Source organism: Rhinoderma darwinii, chromosome 11, assembly GCF_050947455.1.
Source record: "Rhinoderma darwinii isolate aRhiDar2 chromosome 11, aRhiDar2.hap1, whole genome shotgun sequence".
NCBI classification, from domain to species: Eukaryota; Metazoa; Chordata; class Amphibia; order Anura; family Rhinodermatidae; genus Rhinoderma; species Rhinoderma darwinii.
The window spans coordinates 100973190-100993938 of NC_134697.1; the positions used below are offsets into that span (position 1 = coordinate 100973190).

The 20749-nt window shown below is 51.0% G+C and overlaps 1 protein-coding gene across 6 annotated transcripts in view; it reads left to right on the plus strand.

Moving 5' to 3' along the window:
- The window catches only part of LOC142663485 (uncharacterized), a 53682-nt gene extending 33192 nt beyond the window's left edge, over positions 1–20490 (plus strand). For 2 of the 6 annotated variants that reach the window (XM_075842157.1, XM_075842161.1), the window contains 5 exons: positions 13451–13611; positions 13722–13946; positions 16378–17019; positions 17096–17207; positions 18576–20490. In XM_075842157.1, the coding sequence (XP_075698272.1) occupies positions 13451–13611; positions 13722–13946; positions 16378–17019; positions 17096–17207; positions 18576–19885 (2450 nt within the window). In that variant the 3' untranslated portion in view covers positions 19886–20490. The other 4 variants (XM_075842158.1, XM_075842160.1, XM_075842162.1 and 1 more) reach the window with 4 other exon arrangements.
- The last annotated feature ends 259 nt before the right edge of the window (positions 20491–20749 follow it).

The following is a 20749-nucleotide window of genomic DNA, read 5'->3' on the forward strand; positions in this document are numbered from 1 at the left end:
CCTCCCTCCCCCTCCCCCTTCTTTATGTGTTACACGTCCTATGAACATTGATACTCTTTCTTCTTCTCCTTGTTTTTGGGGTAAAATCTCTCGCACCGCTCTAACGAGGATCCTCTGTAATAATTTATATGACTTGTAGGATATATTTTCTACAATGTATGGACATCAGTGTGGCCTTGTGGTACTGCGGGGGGTACACGTGTCCACCCCCCCTCCCCCTCCCTCTTCCCTCCTCCTCCCCCTTCTTTATGTGTTACACGTCCTATGAACATTGATACTCTTTCTTTTTCTCCTTGTTTTTGGGGTAAAATCTCTCGCACCGCTCTAACGAGGATCCTCTGTAATAATTTATATGACTTGTAGGATATATTTTCTACAATGTATGGATATCAGTGTGGCCTTGTGGTACTGCGGGGGGTACACGTGTCAATCACCCCCCCTCCCCCTCCCTCTTCTCTCCCCCTCCCCCTTCTTTATGTGTTACACGTCCTATGAACATTGATACTCTTTCTTCTTCTCCTTGTTTTTGGGGTAAAATCTCTCGTACCGCTCTAACGAGGATCCTCTGTAATAATTTATATGACTTGTAGGATATATTTTCTACAATGTATGGATATCAGTGTGGCCTTGTGGTACTGCGGGGGGTACACGTGTCCACCCCCCCTCCCCCTCCCTCTTCTCTCCCCCTCCCCCTTCTTTATGTGTTACACGTCCTATGAACATTGATACTCTTTCTTTTCTTCTCCTTGTTTTTGGGGTAAAATCTCTCGTACCGCTCTAACGAGGATCCTCTGTAATAATTTATATGACTTGTAGGATATATTTTCTACAATGTATGGATATCAGTGTGGCCTTGTGGTACTGCGGGGGGTACACGTGTCCACCCCCCCTCCCCCTCCCTCTTCTCTCCCCCTCCCCCTTCTTTATGTGTTACACGTCCTATGAACATTGATACTCTTTCTTTTCTTCTCCTTGTTTTTGGGGTAAAATCTCTCGTACCGCTCTAACGAGGATCCTCTGTAATAATTTATATGACTTGTAGGATATATTTTCTACAATGTATGGATATCAGTGTGGCCTTGTGGTACTGCGGGGGGTACACGTGTCCACCCCCCCTCCCCCTCCCTCTTCTCTCCCCCTCCCCCTTCTTTATGTGTTACACGTCCTATGAACATTGATACTCTTTCTTCTTCTCCTTGTTTTTGGGGTAAAATCTCTCGCACCGCTCTAACGAGGATCCTCTGTAATAATTTATATGACTTGTAGGATATATTTTCTACAATGTATGGATATCAGTGTGGCCTTGTGGTACTGCGGGGGGTACACGTGTCCATCCCCCCTCTCCCTCCCTCTTCTCTCCCCCTCCCCCTTCTTTGTGTGTTACACGTCCTATGAACATTGATACTCTTTCTTTTTTCTCCTTGTTTTTGGGGTAAAATCTCTCGCACCGCTCTAACGAGGATCCTCTGTAATAATTTATATGACTTGTAGGATATATTTTCTACAATGTATGGATATCAGTGTGGCCTTGTGGTACTGCGGGGGGTACACGTGTCCACCCCCCTCCCCCTCCCCCTCCCTCCCCCTCCCCCTTCTTTATGTGTTACACGTCCTATGAACATTGATACTCTTTCTTCTTCTCCTTGTTTTTGGGGTAAAATCTCTCGTACCGCTCTAACGAGGATCCTCTGTAATAATTTATATGACTTGTAGGATATATTTTCTACAATGTATGGATATCAGTGTGGCCTTGTGGTACTGCGGGGGGTACACGTGTCCACCCTTCCCCTCCCTCTTCTCTCCCCCTCCCCCTTCTTTATGTGTTACACGTCCTATGAACATTGATACTCTTTCTTTTTTCTCCTTGTTTTTGGGGTAAAATCTCTCGCACCGCTCTAACGAGGATCCTCTGTAATAATTTATATGACTTGTAGGATATATTTTCTACAATGTATGGACATCAGTGTGGCCTTGTGGTACTGCGGGGGGTACACGTGTCCACCCCCCCTCCCCCTCCCTCTTCTCTCCCCCTCCCCCTTCTTTATGTGTTACACGTCCTATGAACATTGATACTCTTTCTTTTTCTCCTTGTTTTTGGGGTAAAATCTCTCGCACCGCTCTAACGAGGATCCTCTGTAATAATTTATATGACTTGTAGGATATATTTTCTACAATGTATGGATATCAGTGTGGCCTTGTGGTACTGCGGGGGGTACACGTGTCCATCCCCCTCCCCCTCCCTCTTCCCTCCCCCTTCTTTATGTGTTACACGTCCTATGAACATTGATACTCTTTCTTTCTTCTCCTTGTTTTTGGGGTAAAATCTCTCGTACCGCTCTAACGAGGATCCTCTGTAATAATTTATATGACTTGTAGGATATATTTTCTACAATGTATGGACATCAGTGTGGCCTTGTGGTACTGCGGGGGGTACACGTGTCCATCCCCCCTCCCCCTCCCTCTTCCCTCCCCCTCCCCCTTTATGTGTTACACGTCCTATGAACATTGATACTCTTTCTTTTTTCTCCTTGTTTTTGGGGTAAAATCTCTCGTACCGCTCTAACGAGGATCCTCTGTAATAATTTATATGACTTGTAGGATATATTTTCTACAATGTATGGATATCAGTGTGGCCTTGTGGTACTGCGGGGGGTACACGTGTCCACCCCCCTCCCCCTCCCTCTTCCCTCCCCCTCCTTTATGTGTTACACGTCCTATGAACATTGATACTCTTTCTTCTTCTCCTTGTTTTTGGGGTAAAATCTCTCGTACCGCTCTAACGAGGATCCTCTGTAATAATTTATATGACTTGTAGGATATATTTTATACAATGTATGGATATCAGTGTGGCCTTGTGGTACTGCGGGGGGTACACGTGTCCACCCCCCTCCCCCTCCCTCTTCCCTCCCCCTCCCCCTCCCTCTTCTCTCCCCCTCCCCCTTCTTTATGTGTTACACGTCCTATGAACATTGATACTCTTTCTTTTCTTCTCCTTGTTTTTGGGGTAAAATCTCTCGTACCGCTCTAACGAGGATCCTCTGTAATAATTTATATGACTTGTAGGATATATTTTCTACAATGTATGGATATCAGTGTGGCCTTGTGGTACTGCGGGGGGTACACGTGTCCACCCCCCCTCCCCCTCCCTCTTCCCTCCCCCTCCCCCTTCTTTATGTGTTACACGTCCTATGAACATTGATACTCTTTCTTCTTCTCCTTGTTTTTGGGGTAAAATCTCTCGTACCGCTCTAACGAGGATCCTCTGTAATAATTTATATGACTTGTAGGATGTATTTTCTACAATGTATGGATATCAGTGTTCAGAGATGTTATTGCCATGGGACATGCTGTTGAATTTTTGAATATTTGTTTATTTGTCTGGAATTGTTGGAAAATAAAAAATACATACTTTAAAAAAAAAAAAGACAATCGAACCTTGCAACCAATCAAGGCCATGACGAGCCAGACAAGCCAAGTTGTAACTACGAAGATCTGGAATATTTACCCCCCCCCCCCTCCAAATCATAGATTAACTTTTATTTTATTTTTTATGGGGGGGAATAGGAGAAAAGAAGGAGTTTTTCCGTTGATGTTTGCGTTGTTTTTAGACGCCGTCCATCCGGTGGTTTAATTTAATCAGTGTTAATCGCTGTCCCTCAGAGGTTTGGAGGTGCAGCAGAGATGATATGTTTAGAACCAGTCTGCCCTCCTCCCCACTGATGGGAAGGGCTGGTGTAGAGTGGCACCTAAGTGGCATCTGCCCCCTTTTCTGTAGCTTAGAGGGGTTTTCCCATCAGGGACATTTATGGCATATCCACGGGAGATGCCATAAATGTCAGATAGATGCAGGTCCCACCTCTGGCATTCACACCTGTCTCCAGAACGGGGTCCCCTAAACCCCGTTCTACCTTTCTCTGCTCCGTGTGCGCCGCCCGAGTCCCGTCCGTGATCCGTGGAAAGATAGGACATGTTATATTTTTTTCACGGATCGGAGAGTCGGGTCCGATTCACCCACTGAAGTGAATGGATCCGTGAAAACTATCAGGTGCCACTGGGATGCCGTGAAAAATGTCCCGAGTGGCACTTGGTCGTGGGCAAGAGGGTTATGTCCTGGGTGTTCGGAGAACAGAACCAGGTGCCCCCTTTCTGATTGTTACCTTGGTGTCTGGATGCTGCAGGAGCTGCTGCGCGCATTTTTTTCACGCTTTCCATCAGTGATGGATCCTTCAGATCTAGGCGGTAAGTGCACTGGCTTATGCTGGGTTAACATCCTTTTTACTAGTACCCAGTATACATGTCTAAATCCCCTTATTGGCTGCCCATACACCTTTTCACGGCACTGTGGCATGTGCCTGACACGGTCTAAACACAGCTGGGCTCCTGCTCTAACGTATGAGATCCGAGTTACTTCAGATCTAAGTGGTTTCACAGGGAGGGAGCTCCTTCTCTAACCCCATTGGCACCCGATGGTTTCCATGGCAGCCGGGTCCCTCAGAAAGGCCCCAAGGTCTGCCATCAGTGTATGCCTCTGGTAATAGAATGGCAGTCAGTTTGCGAGATCTGTAACAGGGGCCTGTCACGGCTGTGGCGCATGTGGACTCTCTAGGCCGCTCCACCGTAGCGGAGAAGCAGCTGGATAAACAGTCAATAACAGTCTCTCGGATATGGGTACCTCGGTAGAAGATCAGGCAGATACTCGGAGTAGCAGACATGTGGTGATGCAGATACAGATGAGGCTCGGTGTAGCAGATGACACCAGATGTGGCAGATGACATCAGATGTGGCAGATGACACCAGACGTGGCAGATGAGGCACACGCGACTCCCACAATAGGCTTAGGAACAAACACAGGAACAGGATACAGGAACACTGGGAGCAGGGTACAACTAAAGGACCATTTGCATAGATGAGCGCAGGAAGACAACAACGCTCAGGCAAGGAGAGGAAGGGCAGAGCCCTTTTTAAAGTCCAGGGTGTTACTGGGTTGATAAAGGGCCAGTCTAAAATCTCTTAAAGGCCAGGAGTGAGTGCGCGCGCGCACCCTACAGGACACAGGGGAGCACTGGAGCCGTGTGTGTCGGTGTCTCTGAGGAGGGAGATGCCGGTAAGTGGGACGTGTCGGCAGTCAGCGACCGCGGGCATAACAGGGCCCCTGAGCGTGACATGTCATTTAGGTGCTGCTGTCCTCCTATCTAGCAGTGGAGATGTCGGGCCCAGTTGCGGCTGTAACCTCTGCACCGCTGGTACGTACCTGGCAGGAGAGATACCATGATCACTAAGGTGAGGATGGTACTTTCTGGCCAGGTTCTTGCTCCTCTATCTTTTGGCTGGGATCGTGTGCAGTAGGGCTCACATCTGAGGCTACTCATTTATTATTAGGGTGGTGGGAAGATACTTTTTACTGATGATTTGCTATTTTTGACATCTCATATTCTTTTTTGGGGCAGATATATTGATGATATTCTTATCTTTTGGGACGGTAATAAGAACCTTTTCTCTGATTTCATGGATATTCTTAATACCAACAACATCGGGATGAAATTCACCTTGGAAATATACGAAAAGGAAATTAATTTCCTTGACCTCAAAATCTCTCTGGATTCTGGTGGCAGTGTCCATACAAATATATTTCGGAAATCGACTGCTACTAATAGATTTTTGCACTGGGAGAGCGTTCACTCCCCTGCTCTCAAAAAGGGCAATCCCATCGGACAATACCTTAGAGCTAGAAGGAATTGTTCAGAGGATAGCGCCTTTCAACGGGAATGCCATACTTTATACCATAAATTCCTAGCACGAGGCTATCCCAAAAAGGTCCTGCATAGGGCGTATGCAAGAGCCAAGGCGACCATTAGCGGGGCCTTCTATATGGTGCCAGTAGGAAATCAATCAAATCATCGACCACTGTTAGATGTGAACTGTTAAGGAATTTTGATGTCTGTTCTTCACAAGTTCACAGCATCCTACATAAACATTGGGCTATCCTACAAGCCGATTCGGATCTTAGAGAGGCTACTTCAAACTCTCCCATATTACTTAGCGTTGAGGCAGGAATCTCCCAGAGTGTTTGGTCCGCAGCCATTACTCCACACCTTCCATCCCACGAATGAGTTGGCTTTCTTCTGCCACAGTAGGCTCTCACCCATGTGGGCGATGTTCATTCTGCCCCTTCATGCCCACTATGAAGAGTTTCTGTAATCCGTTTGATGGAAAATCTTTTGACATAAGAGAATTTATCAACTGCCAGAGCAGTGGAGTAAAATATGCTGCCAAATGTCCATGCCCAAAACGATATGTTGGGAAGACCGTTCAACAATTAAGAAGAAGGATTTTGAAGCATCTAATACCATCAATAACAAAGAGGACACTCCTCTCTCTGGGCATACTCGATCCTTCCACAATGCTATCACTACTTCCCTACAGTTCTGGGGCATCACTCCACTCAAATGGGGTCCGAGAGCTGGTGACCTGGATAAAAAACGTTTACAGGAAGTGAGATGGATAAGGGCCTGTTCACATCAGCGTTTGATATCAATGATGACGGAAACATTGCTAATGGTTTCCGTTCCTCACCATTCCGGCAGGTTTCCGTTTTAACGACGGAATCAATAGCGCAGTCCACTGTGAACAGGCCCTAACATAGATTAAAATCTTGGACCCCGACTGGACTTAATGAGGGCTTGACCTTCACCGCCTTCCTTTAACCGGATTTTATTAGACCTTTCCAACCCTCCGTTATTAGTCCTCGCCAATTTCATCGTTAATACTCTGGCTTCCCTTTCGGCAATGATATGCCTTTCTGGAACAGCCATGTCTTTTGGTCCCTATATTTTCATTATTATGGTCCTTGGTATTTATACTCTCGAATATAAGAACTCTAACATTGACATTTGTCATGTCTATCATGAGGAGGGATCATGGGGAGGGATCATGAGGAGGGATCATGGGGAGGGATCATGAGGAGGGATCATGGGGAGGGATCATGAGGAGGGATCATGAGGAGGGATCATGGGGAGGGATCATGAGGAGGGATCATGAGAAGGGATCATGAGGGATCATGGGGAGGGATCAAGCGGAGGGATCATGAGGAGGGATCATGGGGAGGGATCATGAGATGGGATCATGAGGAGGGATCATGGGGAGGGATCATGAGAAGGGATCATGGGGAGGGATCATGAGGAGGGATCATGGGGAGGAATCAAGCGGAGGGATCATGGGGAGGGATCATGAGAAGGGATCATGAGGGATCATGAGGGATCAAGCGGAGGGATCATGGGGAGGGATCATGAGGAGGGATCATGGGGAGGGATCATGGGGAGGGATCATGAGAAGGGATCATGAGGAGGGATCATGGGGAGGTATCATGAGGAGGGATCATGGGGAGGGATTATGAGGAGGGATCATGGGGAGGGATCATGGGGAGGGATCATGAGGAGGGATCATGGGGAGGGATCATGAGGAGGGATCATGGGGAGGGATCATGAGGAGGGATCATGGGGAGGGATCATGAGAAGGGATCATGGGGAGGGATCATGGGGAGGGATCATGGGGAGGGATCAAGCGGAGGGATCATGAGGAGGGATCATGGGGAGGGATCATGAGGAGGGATCATGGGGAGGGATCATGAGGAGGAATCATGGGGAGGGATTATGAGAATGGATCATGAGGGATCATGGGGAGGGATCATGAGGAGGGACCATGAGGAGGGATCATGGGGAGGGATCATGGGGAGGGATCATGGGGAGGGATCATGAGGAGGGATCATGGGGAGGGATCATGAGAAGGGATCATGAGGAGGGATCATGGAGAGGTATCATGAGGAGGGATCATGGGGAGGGATCATGAGGAGGGATCATGGGGAGGGATCATGAGGGATCATGAGGAGGGATCATGGGGAGGGATCATGGGGAGGGATCATGAGAAGGGATCATGGGGAGGGATCATGAGGAGGGATCATGAGGAGGGATCATGGGGAGGGATCAAGCGGAGGGATCATGGGGAGGGATCATGAGGAGGGATCATGAGGAGGGATCATGAGAAGGGATCATGGGGAGGGATCATGAGGAGGGATCATGGGGAGGGATCAAGCGGAGGGATCATGAGGAGGGATCATGAGGAGGGATCATGGGGAGGGATCATGAGGAGGGATCATGGGGAGGGATCATGAGGAGGGATCATGGGGAGGGATCATGAGGAGGGATCATGAGGAGGCATCATGGGGAGGGATCATTAGAAGGGATCATGAGGGATCATGGGGAGGGATCATGAGGAGGGATCATGGGGAGGGATCATGGGGAGGGATCATGGGGAGGGATCATGGGGAGGGATCATGGGGAGGGATCATGAGGAGGGATCATGAGGAGGGATCATGAGGAGGGATCATGGGGAGGGATCATGAGGAGGATCATGGGGAGGGATCATGAGGAGGGATCATGAGGAGGGATCATGGAGAGGGATCAAGCGGAGGGATCATGAGGAGGGATCATGGGGAGGGATCAAGCGGAGGGATCATGGGGAGGGATCATGAGGAGGGATCAAGCGGAGGGATCATGAGGAGGGATCATGGGGAGGGATCATGAGGAGGGATCATGAGGAGGGATCATGGGGAGGGATCATGAGGAGGGATCATGGGGAGGGATCATGAGGAGGGATCATGAGGAGGGATCATGGGGAGGGATCATGGGGAGGGATCATGAGGAGGGATCATGAGGAGGGATCATGGGGAGGGATCATGGGGAGGGATCATGGGGAGGTATCATGAGGAGGGATCATGGGGAGGGATCATGAGGAGGGATCATGGGGAGGGTTCATGAGGAGGGATCATGGGGAGGGATCATGAGGAGGGATCATGGGGAGGGATCATGAGGAGGGATCATGGGGAGGGATCATGAGGAGGTATCATGAGGAGGGATCATGGGGAGGGATCATGGGGAGGGATCATGAGGAGGGATCATGGGGAGGGTTCATGAGGAGGGATCATGGGGAGGGATCATGGGGAGGGATCATGAGGAGGGATCATGGGGAGGGATCATGAGGAGGGATCATGGGGAGGGATCATGAGGAGGGATCATGAGGAGGGTTCATGAGGAGGGATCATGGGGAGGGTTCATGAGGAGGGATCATGGGGAGGGATCATGAGGAGGGATCATGGGGAGGGATCATGAGGGATCATGGGGAGGGATCATGGGGAGGGATCATGAGGAGGGATCATGAGGAGGGATCATGGGGAGGGATCATGGGGAGGGATCATGAGGAGGTATCATGAGGAGGGATCATGGGGAGGGATCATGGGGAGGGTTCATGGGGAGGGATCATGGGGAGGGATCATGGGGAGGGATCATGAGGAGGGATCATGAGGAGGGATCATGGGGAGGGATCATGAGGAGGGATCATGGGGAGGGATCATGGGGAGGGATCATGAGGAGGGATCATGGGGAGGGATCATGAGGGATCATGGGGAGGGATCATGGGGAGGGATCATGAGGAGGGATCATGGGGAGGGATCATGAGGAGGTATCATGAGGAGGGATCATGAGGAGGGATCATGGGGAGGGTTCATGAGGAGGGATCATGGGGAGGGATCATGGGGAGGGATCATGGGGAGGGATCATGAGGAGGGATCATGAGGAGGGATCATGGGGAGGGATCATGAGGAGGGATCATGGGGAGGGATCATGAGGAGGGATCATGGGGAGGGTTCATGAGGAGGGTTCATGGGGAGGGATCATGGGGAGGGATCATGAGGAGGGATCATGGGGAGGGATCATGAGGGATCATGGGGAGGGATCACGAGGAGGGATCACGGGGAGGGATCACGGGGAGGGATCACGGGGAGGGATCACGAGGAGGGATCATGGGGAGGGTTCCCATTATGGGAAATGAACGTTTGGTTCTTCTCAATATGACATTATATTCCCTCTAACGGCTGATCGTTCTATTGAGATGTCTTTCCGGTCTACGGCACGGCATGGCATTCTGTACTATAATGGTAAGTCACTTATGGTTGCTATTTCTAGACGTCCATGGCGAGATGTAGCTGTTATCAGCATATACGTGACCTTTCTATAGGATAAGCGGCATTGCTTCCAGTTATTGGCCCCTCAGGCCTCCAGTAGTGATGTCCCTGTTCAGTGTCGCGCGCACACGCTTCTCTCTTCATTCCTTCTGACAGCCGCTGTTTGCGTGGTGCGCGCGCAATATCTGAGCACTTTCATTGGCTACGAGTCTCGTACTCTTATTGGACGGCACTCACGTCAACGTTAGGCCAGCCATCACACTGTCACTGTCAGCGGCAGAGCGGACGACCGGTCAGGCCAAAACAGCTCCTGATTTTTAGACGTTTTTGTAGCAACTCGCGGTTTTCGCAGCGTATTTTACGGCAGTTTTTGGAGCTGTTTGGCAATGGAGTCGATGAAAAATGGCTCCCAAAACGTCCCAAGAAGTGTCCTGCATGTAATGTATATAAATGTCCTGCACTTCTTTTGACGAGCCGTCATTTTACGCTCCGTATTTTGACAGCGACGCGTAAAATAAAGGCTCGTGGGAACAGAAGACCGTAATTCCCATTGAAAGCCGCGGGCAGATGTTTGTAGGCGGATTAGGGGAGTTTTTTTCAGCCGTAATTCGAGGCGTAAAACGCCGGAAACCACTGCGTGTGAACACCGCCTGACAATTGCTGGTCTACTCGGGCCTGACACTTGCTGGTCTACTCGGGCCTGACACTTGCTGGTCTACTCGGGCCTGACACTTGCTGGTCTACTCGGGCCTGACACTTGCTGGTCTACTCGGGCCTGACACTTGCTGGTCTACTCGGGCCTGACACTTGCTGGTCTACTCGGGCCTGACACTGGCTGGTCTACTCGGGCCTGACACTTGCTGGTCTACTCGGGCCTGACACTTGCTGGTCTACTCGGGCCTGACACTTGCTGGTCTACTCGGGCTGCCCGTCAGCTCTTGATTCTCCTCGTATCCTCGCTAGGGTGTCTGGGAAAGCTGGGTATTTGGCGCGTTTCTGCGCATTTGTTTTTCATGTTAATAAATGTCACGTTAACTCTTCTACGGCCGGTCCAAATACGGCGACACCAAGGTCATATCGTTGTTTTATGTGTTAGCGCTTCTGCAGAATAAGAGCGAGTATTAATGTGTTGTTACCATGGCGGCGGCGCCTTTCATATATGTTATTGTCTGACGTGGCATAGAGAGAAGGGCGTGGCATAGAGAAAAGGGCGTGACGTAGAGAGAAGGGCGTGGCATCGAGAGAAGGGAGTGGTATAGAGAGAAGGGCGTGGCATAGAGAGAAGGGCGTGGCATAGAGAAAAGGGCGTGACGTAGAGAGAAGGGCGTGGCATCGAGAGAAGGGAGTGGTATAGAGAGAAGGGCGTGACATAGAGAGAAGGGCGTGGCATAGAGAAAAGGGCGTGACGTAGAGAGAAGGGCGTGGCATAGAGAGAAGGGCGTGGCATAGAGAGAAGGGCGTGCCATAGAGAAAAGGGCGTGGCGTAGAGAGAAGGGCGTGACATAGAGAGAAGGGCGTGGCATAGAGAGAAGGGTGTGGCATAGATAGAAGGGCGTGGCATCGTGAAAGGGGTGTTGTTTAAAATTTGCCGACATGATCCAAAATTTGTTGCAAAAAACATGGCGTAAAATAAGCGAAACCACAGGCAACGTATTAGGCCATGCCTCTTAGTTATGCCCACGGTTGCCATGGTAACCCATCGGCTGCTGATGGGCAGAGGGAAACTTTTTTAGTTGTCGTGGTGACTATTGACGGCCATTATGGGTTAGCCCCCCTATATTATCAACCAACATACTAGATATTAATATGAGGCCCCGGTCTACGCGGGTTTATGCTTGTCCACAATGTCCAAAACTCAGATGCAGAACCCCAACAGGAACCACGTCTGGTTTTCACAGGGGTCTTCTTTTAGGACTACAAGAAAATGGCCGTCGCCCTCCCATACCATAGTTTTAAAACTGTGCACCCCAACTGTTTATTCTGTGGGCAGCAGGGGGCTCATGGTGCAGAAAAGACACCCTATCTGTCCACTGAAGCCGTGAACGGTTGTTGGATATCTCCTTTTATGCCCCGGCGTAACGGACGACATTCACACACAATTCACACCTAGGCAGCCTGCGCTCTATCGTCCAGTACAGATCTAGCGGTAGAGACAGGCCGCCCCACATCGACCAATCCGAGAGAAGGGGCGGGGCTGACCGTGCTACTCCAAACGCCAGCTGGAACGCATATACCGGAAGTGGGTTGCAATAGCTTCCGGGTCAGGAGGCGGAAAGACAGAGGGGACATTAATGTGACTGGCAGAAGGTAATGGCAATTCTGTGAAGCGCTTACGCCGGTGCGTTGTGATATGTTGGCAGTGGAAGGTTTTATATGACTGTATATGTGTGTTTTATTATAAAATATAGAATGCATGTCCATAGGCATGGTGGGCATATCATGCCACCTGGACAATGGTTGGAGATGTCATGGTCAGATGGTATGGTCCATGACCACCATCTGCTTCACACGCCTTGGCATACGACTGAGGATAATATATATAATGTCCGCAATGATGATATATAATGAGCCTCATTCAGCTAAACTGTCCAGGAGTAAAGCCGGCGTTGTTGCCCATAGCAACCAATCAGAGCTCAGCTTTAGTTTCTCAAACTGATCTGCCAAAATGAAAGCTGCGCTGTGGTTGGTTACGAGGGGCAACAACGCCGGTCTTACTGTTAGACATTTTTAATAGATGAATCCCCACGTCTCTCGGGTCTGGTCCTCGACCCCCGCGTTGTGGTTTCCTGAGGTAGACATGGCTGGTTGCTATGGAAGGGGCGAGAGGGGTTAACATGTCAGGCGGGATTTGGTCGCAGATCCCCCTATTAAAGGCTTCTATGGTGTCATGAGATTTTTGCGGGACGAGTCGTAGTTTTTCACGCCACCGTTTATTGTACCCTATAATGTAATGTGGAAAAAAAAATGAATACTTACCCCCCAGGAATGGCTAGGTGTCCCTCTGGTCTGAGTCCAGCCCCGCCTCCTGTGATGACGCTGCAGCCCATGTGACCGCTGTAGACTGTGATTGGCTGCAGCAGTCACAGGGGGATCATCCCAGGACTCCGAACAGAGGGACCCGTCACCATGACAACGCCTGGGGGTAAGTATTAACTTTTTTTATTATTTCTTTGCTGTCGCTCTCGCTGTTTGTCCCCATTGGATGATTCTGCAGCATAAATTGACATGTAGATTAAAAAACGCCGCACAAGTCAATTTATGAGTATTTTCCTGCAGAAATTCTGGGAAGCCGGCGCTAGAGATGGTCCTAACCGATAACTGCGTCCAGCGCCATGCGTGGAGGAGACCCGAGGCCCGCGTGGTGTTCTAGTAGATATGTGGACCGGAGCTGGACTCCGCGTGGTCTCAGACGTCCCATCATCCCGTTTCTTCTAGGCAGAGCTATGAAGTCACGTGAACACTACACCTTGTTGTCGGAGAGCGGCTCTTATATACGTGATCCCCCAGAAGAACCAAGAACGGACAATGGACAGAGTCACATGACGGAGCGGATATTAAAGCTCACCCTGGAGATCGTCTACCTGCTGACCGGAGAGGTGAGGATTCTGGGAATGATGTGTTACGTGACCTCGTTCTATAAGACTGGACAGGTGAAGGAGTTGGGGTTACATGAAGTTATTCACTCAGTGACTGTTCCCATACACAGGACTGCACAGTGGTGAAGAAAAGCACGGGTGAGTGTGTGACACCGAGCAACCAACACTATGCCACCGCAGGACGGAGCGGGACCCAGACCCCCATCACGGAGCCTCCACCTCACTCACTGACCCATGAGAGGAACAACCAGAAGATCCTGGACCTCACCCACAAGATCATCGAGCTGCTGACGGGGGAGATGACGCTGCCGGGACATTATTGTGACGATCTAGGGGTATGTGGACCCATAGCAGAGTGGCAGCTGGCCATATCACAGTCCATACAAAGTCCTTAGCAAAAGGGTACCTGGAAGAGTCCAGACAGTAGCAGGGGCTTTGGCACAGATGGAGCTTGTCGTGGCGGATGATACCAGGAGTAGCAGATGACACAACGCAACTCCAACACTAGAAAGGCTCAGGAACAAACACAGCACGGGATACAGGGAGCAGGGCACGGGATACGGGTAGCAGGGCACGGGATACGGGTAGCAGGGCACGGGATACAGGTAGCAGGGCACAGGAACACTGGGAGCAGGGCACGGGATACAGGGAGCAGGGCACGGGATACAGGGAGCAGGGCACGGGATACAGGGAGCAGGTTACGGGGAGCAAGGCACGGGGAGCGGGGCACGGTAACGCTGGGAGCGGGGCACGGTAACGCTGGGAGCGGGGCACGGTAACGCTGGGAGCGGGGCACGGTAACGCTGGGAGCGGGGCACGGTAACGCTGGGAGCGGGGCACGGGAATACGGCACGGGATACAGGGAGCAGGGCACGGCAACGCAGGGAGCAGGGCACGGCAACGCAGGGAGCAGGGCACGGCAACGCAGGGAGCAGGGCACGGCAACGCAGGGCACGGCAACGCAGGGAGCAGGGCACGGCAACGCAGGGAGCAGGGCACGGCAACGCAGGGAGCAGGGCACGGCAACGCAGGGAGCAGGGCACGGCAACGCAGGGAGCAGGGCACGGGAACGCAGGTAGCAGGGCACGGGATGCAGGTAGCAGGGCACGGGAATAAAGGGAGCAGGGCACGGGATACAGGGAGCAGGGCACAGGATACAGGGAGCAGGGCACGGGAACACTGGGAGCAGGGCACTGGATACAGGGAGCAGGGCACTGGATACAGGGAGCAGGGCACGGGATACAGGGAGCAGAGCACGGGATGCAGGGCACGGGATACAGGGAGCAGGGCACGGAAACACTGGGAGCAGGGCACGGGAACACTGGGAGCAGGGCACTGGATACAGGGAGCAGGGCACTGGATACAGGGAGAAGGGCACGGGATGCAGGGCACGGGATACAGGGAGCAGGGCACGGGAACACTGGGAGCAGGGCACGGGATACAGGTAGCAGGGCACGGGAACACTGGGAGCAGGGCACGGGAACACTGGGAGCAGGGCACGGGAACACTGGGAGCAGGGCACGGGAACACGAAGCAGGGCACGGGATACAGGTAGCAGGGCACGGGAACACTGGGAGCAGGATACAATTAAGGGACCATTTGCAATACGAACATGGGAAGATAACAACGCTCAGGCAAGGAATGAAAGGGCAGGGCACGGTATACAGGTAGCAGGGCACGGGATACAGGTAGCAGGGCACGGGATACAGGTAGCAGGGCACGGGCTACAGGGAGCAGGGCACGGGCTACAGGGAGCAGGGCACGGGAACACTGGGAGCAGGATACAACTAAGGGACCATTTGCAGTACGAACATGGGAAGACAACAACGCTCAGGCAAGGAATGAAAGGGCAGGGCACGGAAACGCAGGGAGCAGGGCACGGAAACGCAGGGAGCAGGGCACGGGAACGCAGGGAGCAGGGCACGGGAACGCAGGGAGCAGGGCACGGGATACAGGTAGCAGGACACGGGATACTGGGAGCAGGGCACGGAAACACTGGGAGCAGGGCACGGGAACACTGGGAGCAAGGCACTGGATACAGGGAGCAGGGCACTGGATACATGGAGCAGGGCACTGGATACATGGAGCAGGGCACTGGATACATGGAGCAGGGCACTGGATACATGGAGCAGGGCACTGGATACATGGAGCAGGGCACTGGATACATGGAGCAGGGCACTGGATACATGGAGCAGGGCACTGGATACATGGAGCAGGGCACTGGATACAGGGAGCAGGGCACTGGATACAGGGAGCAGGGCACTGGATACAGGGAGCAGGGCACGGGATACAGGGAGCAGGGCACGGGAACACCGGAAGCAGGGCACGGGATACAGGTAGCAGGGCACGGGAACACTGGGAGCAGGGCACGGGAACACTGGGAGCAGGATACAACTAAGGGACCATTTGCAGTACGAACATGGGAAGACAACACTCAGGCAAGGAATGAAAGGGCACGGCTATTTTTATAGTCCAGGGTGATCCGGGAATATAATTAATTAATTACATGTGGGGATAGGTCAGGGAACTTTTAACATGTGTGCACGCTGGCCCTTTAAAGCCAGGACCGAGCGCGTGCGCTCACCCTAACGTTCAGAGGAGAGCCGTACGGCCGTGAGTGCTGGCATCTCCTAGGAGGAAGACGCTGGCAGGATGCCAAAGGTCTGGTCGCGGCCTTTGCAAGTTCAGGAACGGTGGCGGTCTGTGACAAATATATAATAACACGGTATAATGTGTCTGGGTGATGACTGTATCATTGTGTGTCAGGTTCCTATAAGGTGTCAGGATGTCGCCGTCTATTTCTCCATGGAGGAGTGGGAGTATATAGAAGAACACAAGGATCTGTACAAGGAGGTCATGATGGAGGACCACCGGGACCGCACACCATCGGGTAAGAGGGATCTGTACAAGGACATCATGATGGAGGACCACCGGGACCACACACCTCGGAGTAAGAGGGATCTGTACAAGGAGGTCATGATGGAGGACCACCGGGACCGTACACCACCGGGTAAGAGGGATCTGTTCAAGGACGTCATGATGGAGGACCCGCGGAACCGCACATCACCGGGTAAGAAGGATCTGTACAAGGACGTCATGATGGAGGACCCACGGAACCGCACATCACCGGGTAAGAAGGATCTGTACAAGGACGTCATGATGGAGGACCACCGGAACCACACACCACCGGGTACCAGGGATCTGTACAAGGGCGCTATGATGGAGGACCACCGGCCCCTCACATCACCATGTAAGAGGGATCTCCACAAGGAGGTCCTGCTGGAGGACCACCGGAACCGCACATCACCGGGTGAGAGGAGATCCAGTAAGCGAGATGGACGAGAGAGATGTCCCCTGTATTCCCAGGATGATCCAGAGGAAGATCTCGATGTCCCGCTGACTTTTCAGGTATTTACTGCAGACCGGTCACTCGTGTTCAGTAGAGGAGGTGTATGGATTTTTCTCATTGGCCTTCTTCTCGTAGGGTGAAGATCTGATTGATAGAATTGAAGTTCTAGATGAAGAAGAAGATGAGACGATTGTGGAGAGTGATCAGAACTTTACAGAGGTGGAAATTTTTACAGATATCAGCCCAGGTAAATGTCTCCTCTCACTACGCCGGTCTCATAGTCTAAACTCTTCTCTGTCAGTACAAATCAATGAAAGTCTAATGTAAATCCTATAGATGCCACTAGAAGTGATCAGTGACTGACCCAGGGACGCGGAGTCTGACGGACTTCCGATATTCACCAGGGACCTCCATGAGGAGGTATGGACTTCGCCATGTTCTCTGGGCAGTCTTTCTAGGTGGTGCAGATATACCAAGACCAGGTACAAAGACAATCCAAAGAATTTTCAGGCAAGCAGAGGTCGGGTATCGGGTAACATAGCAAGGTCAAATACAATCCAAGGTAAAGGCCTCAAGAATAACAGCGAGGTCAAACAACCCGCACCAGCAACGGGAAATAGAACTAGAGCAAGGTAATAAGGCAAGGGCATCGGTGCCGGCAACAGGGGGAAAGACCCCATTGTTCAATGAGACTGATATTGCTTTATATAGGGCGGTGAGTGATGACGTCATAGAGGGAGCGTCAGGGGTGTGACTGACCACAGAGACGTGATTGGGACAGGAAGTGAGCAGTCTCTTACATAGCAAAAACAGTTAAGACCTAGTACACACCACATTTTGCGTGGACGTCGAAAAGCTCCTGACGTCCATGCTAAACATTTCTATAGGGCCCCATTATCCCAACGGAGGTCCAAAAAGCGCGCTATTCCTTCCTGAGGGATCATGCGTAAATAAAAGTGTATTTCGTGGTATACGGTTTTTTTTAACATGGGATGGCACTTTATGGCATCCGTCGCAGGTATGGTTAAACCTATATGTACAGGGCTGGAGTCTCCAGAAAGAGCATCATATAGCGCAATGCTCACAAATTCAGGCCCGGGGAAGTTCCTGAACTCCACCCATATATGGACAGTGACATCAGGAGCGTTCCCAGGGCCGGAGTGCAGGGGCAGAGCGCTTCCGATGCGCTGCTCGGCGACTCTAGAATTGTAATGCTCCTCCGATACCGTCCATACATGAAATAGTAATGTCAGGAGCTTCCCTGGGCACAGCACTGCGCTGGGTGGTTCGGGCGATGTATCCCACTGTATGCCTATGCGGTGGGATACGTTGCAGCCTTACGGCAGGAGTCCTCCCAGTGTATACCGCCGCGTGATGTTTGTCTGTTACAGACAGTCGTTGCTGTGCGGTGAGTGGTTTCCTCCCTGTGTCAGGCCGTTTTGGTGCTGACCTTTTCCTGTAACGAGGTGACAGAAACCAGTTTTTAGCCTGGAGCTTTACTCCTGTCATAGACTGATGATTGAATTAAACGCAGCGACTGATCGATAAGGGAAACTGCGCTGAGAAACTCATGACTGTTCCTGTGTCTGTTATTTACATTCTTGATTCCCCTCAGATGGAAGCCGAAGCTGGAACATATCCGAGAGACCGCTCATTGTAGCTCAGGATGGCAGGACAGAAAATAACACGGTCACACAAGACTGTTCAGGAGACGTGCCTGTTCCGTCAGCCGCGGCCCTCCTCCTCCTTCACAGTACAGATCCATCCACTTATCCCGAATCCTCCACCACTTCTAAATCGCCTTCTGTTACTGCTCGCACTGGGGGTAAAATACATTATTGTTCTGAATGCGGAAAGTATTTCACCCGGAGGTCAAATCTCCTGGCACATCAGAGATATCACAGCGGAGAGAGGCCCTTCCCATGTTTGGAATGCGGGAAACGGTTTTCGAGAAAGGACAGACTTCTCGCACATCAGAGAATTCACACTGGGGAGAAGCCATTTGTTTGCCTGGTATGCGGGAGATGTTACACCCGTAACGAGTCCCTTATCGAACACCAGAAAAGTCACGCTCGCCAGAAGCGATTTTCATGTTCCGAATGTGGCCAAGCGTTTAAATATAAGAGCAGTCTCCTGGACCACCACAGAACGCACATGGAGCAGACGTTCTCATGCCCCGAGTGTGGAAGCTGCTTCTCCCAACAGTCCGACCTTCACATTCACCTCATCAGCCACACCATTGAAATGCGTTTCGCCTGTTCTCAGTGTGGAGTTTTTTTTGGAAGCCAGTCTGATCTCCATGAACACGTGAAGAGTCACAGCTCCGTCAAGCAGTTTTCTTGTTTTAAATGTGGAAAGTTTTTCACCAGACTTGCTACACATCAGCGCGGTCACCCGGGGGAGAAGCCATATTCGTGTCCAGAGTGCGAAAAATATTTTACACGGAAATCTGTGCTGGTGAAGCATAAGCGTACTCGCATCGGGGAGAAGCCATACACGTGTTCTGAATGCGGGAAGTGCTTTGCGCAAAAATCTGTTCTTATTCAACATCAGAGAACACACACGGGGGAGAAGCCATTTGCCTGCTCTGATTGTGGCAAATGTTTTGCCAAGAAATCGAACTTGATCCCACACAAGAGGACTCACAACGGCGAGAGACCGTTCCCATGTCTTCAATGTGGTAAATCCTTTACCAGGAACGATCGGCTCTTGGCTCATCAGAGAACCCACACGGTTGAGAAGGCGTTTCCGTGTTTGGAGTGTGGGAAATCCTTTGCCTACGAGTCGGATCTCATCATGCACAAGAAAAGTCACGTAGACGTGAAGCCGTTCCTCTGCGCAGAGTGCGGACAGTGTTTTACAGAGATCTCCGATCTTCTCAAACACAAGGCGGTTCACCTGGGCCAGATGATGTTTGACTTCTAGGAATGACACGTGGAAAGGTTTTATATTTAAATTGCATGTTTGACAATTTTTTGGATTAATGCAAGAGATTTATTTGTCGGCTTATTCGTGCCACAGTTTGAACATTTTTAATACAGTCTTCGTGTTTAAGGAAAAAATCAAAAACAAACGAAAAAGTTTTAATGTTGACAATTTTGGTTGAGCATCTATAACAAGGGGGCTACCGCGTGGCTCGGGGGCTACCGCGTGGCTCGGGGGCTACGTGAAGGTCATTGGACTCTCCTCGATATTGGGTGAACTTCCTGGCACTGTCTGTAAATGTCATTTATCAGTCCTGATGGAAGAAATGACGATCGCTTCTGCTCGAAGATACCGGACTGCGATTGGCACAGGAATAGAACGCTGCATTTGATTGGTTGCTGGTTGGCACTGTGGGATGGCTATGAGGTGGAGTAGGAAATATGTGGCATCCCTAGCCCGGGCGCCCACAATACACGCTGAATACAAGCGGGCTGGATTTATAGGTGTGATCACCTGGAGGATAAATGTGGCTACAGTCGTGTTCCTGTGGGAAAGTTTTGCTGAATAAATAAACAGTTTGTACCGGTGTTACGAGTTATTTCATACTATACCAAACCCCAATATTCATGTACCAGGAAATTAACTGTTGTATAAATCAAACCCAATGTTTAACATAGTAAAAACAAAGGATTTGTATGACTATCTGACTACGACTACAGGGGCCGTTACATCTATGAATCTATGAAGGTGAGTGGAACGTTCAGAAAATAAAGCCGGCGGGACCGGCTGACCATCTAATGTGAATGGCAGCGTCCCGACACCCCCCCCCCCCCGACTGAAGGTGTCCGAGAAGAGCAGGGATCG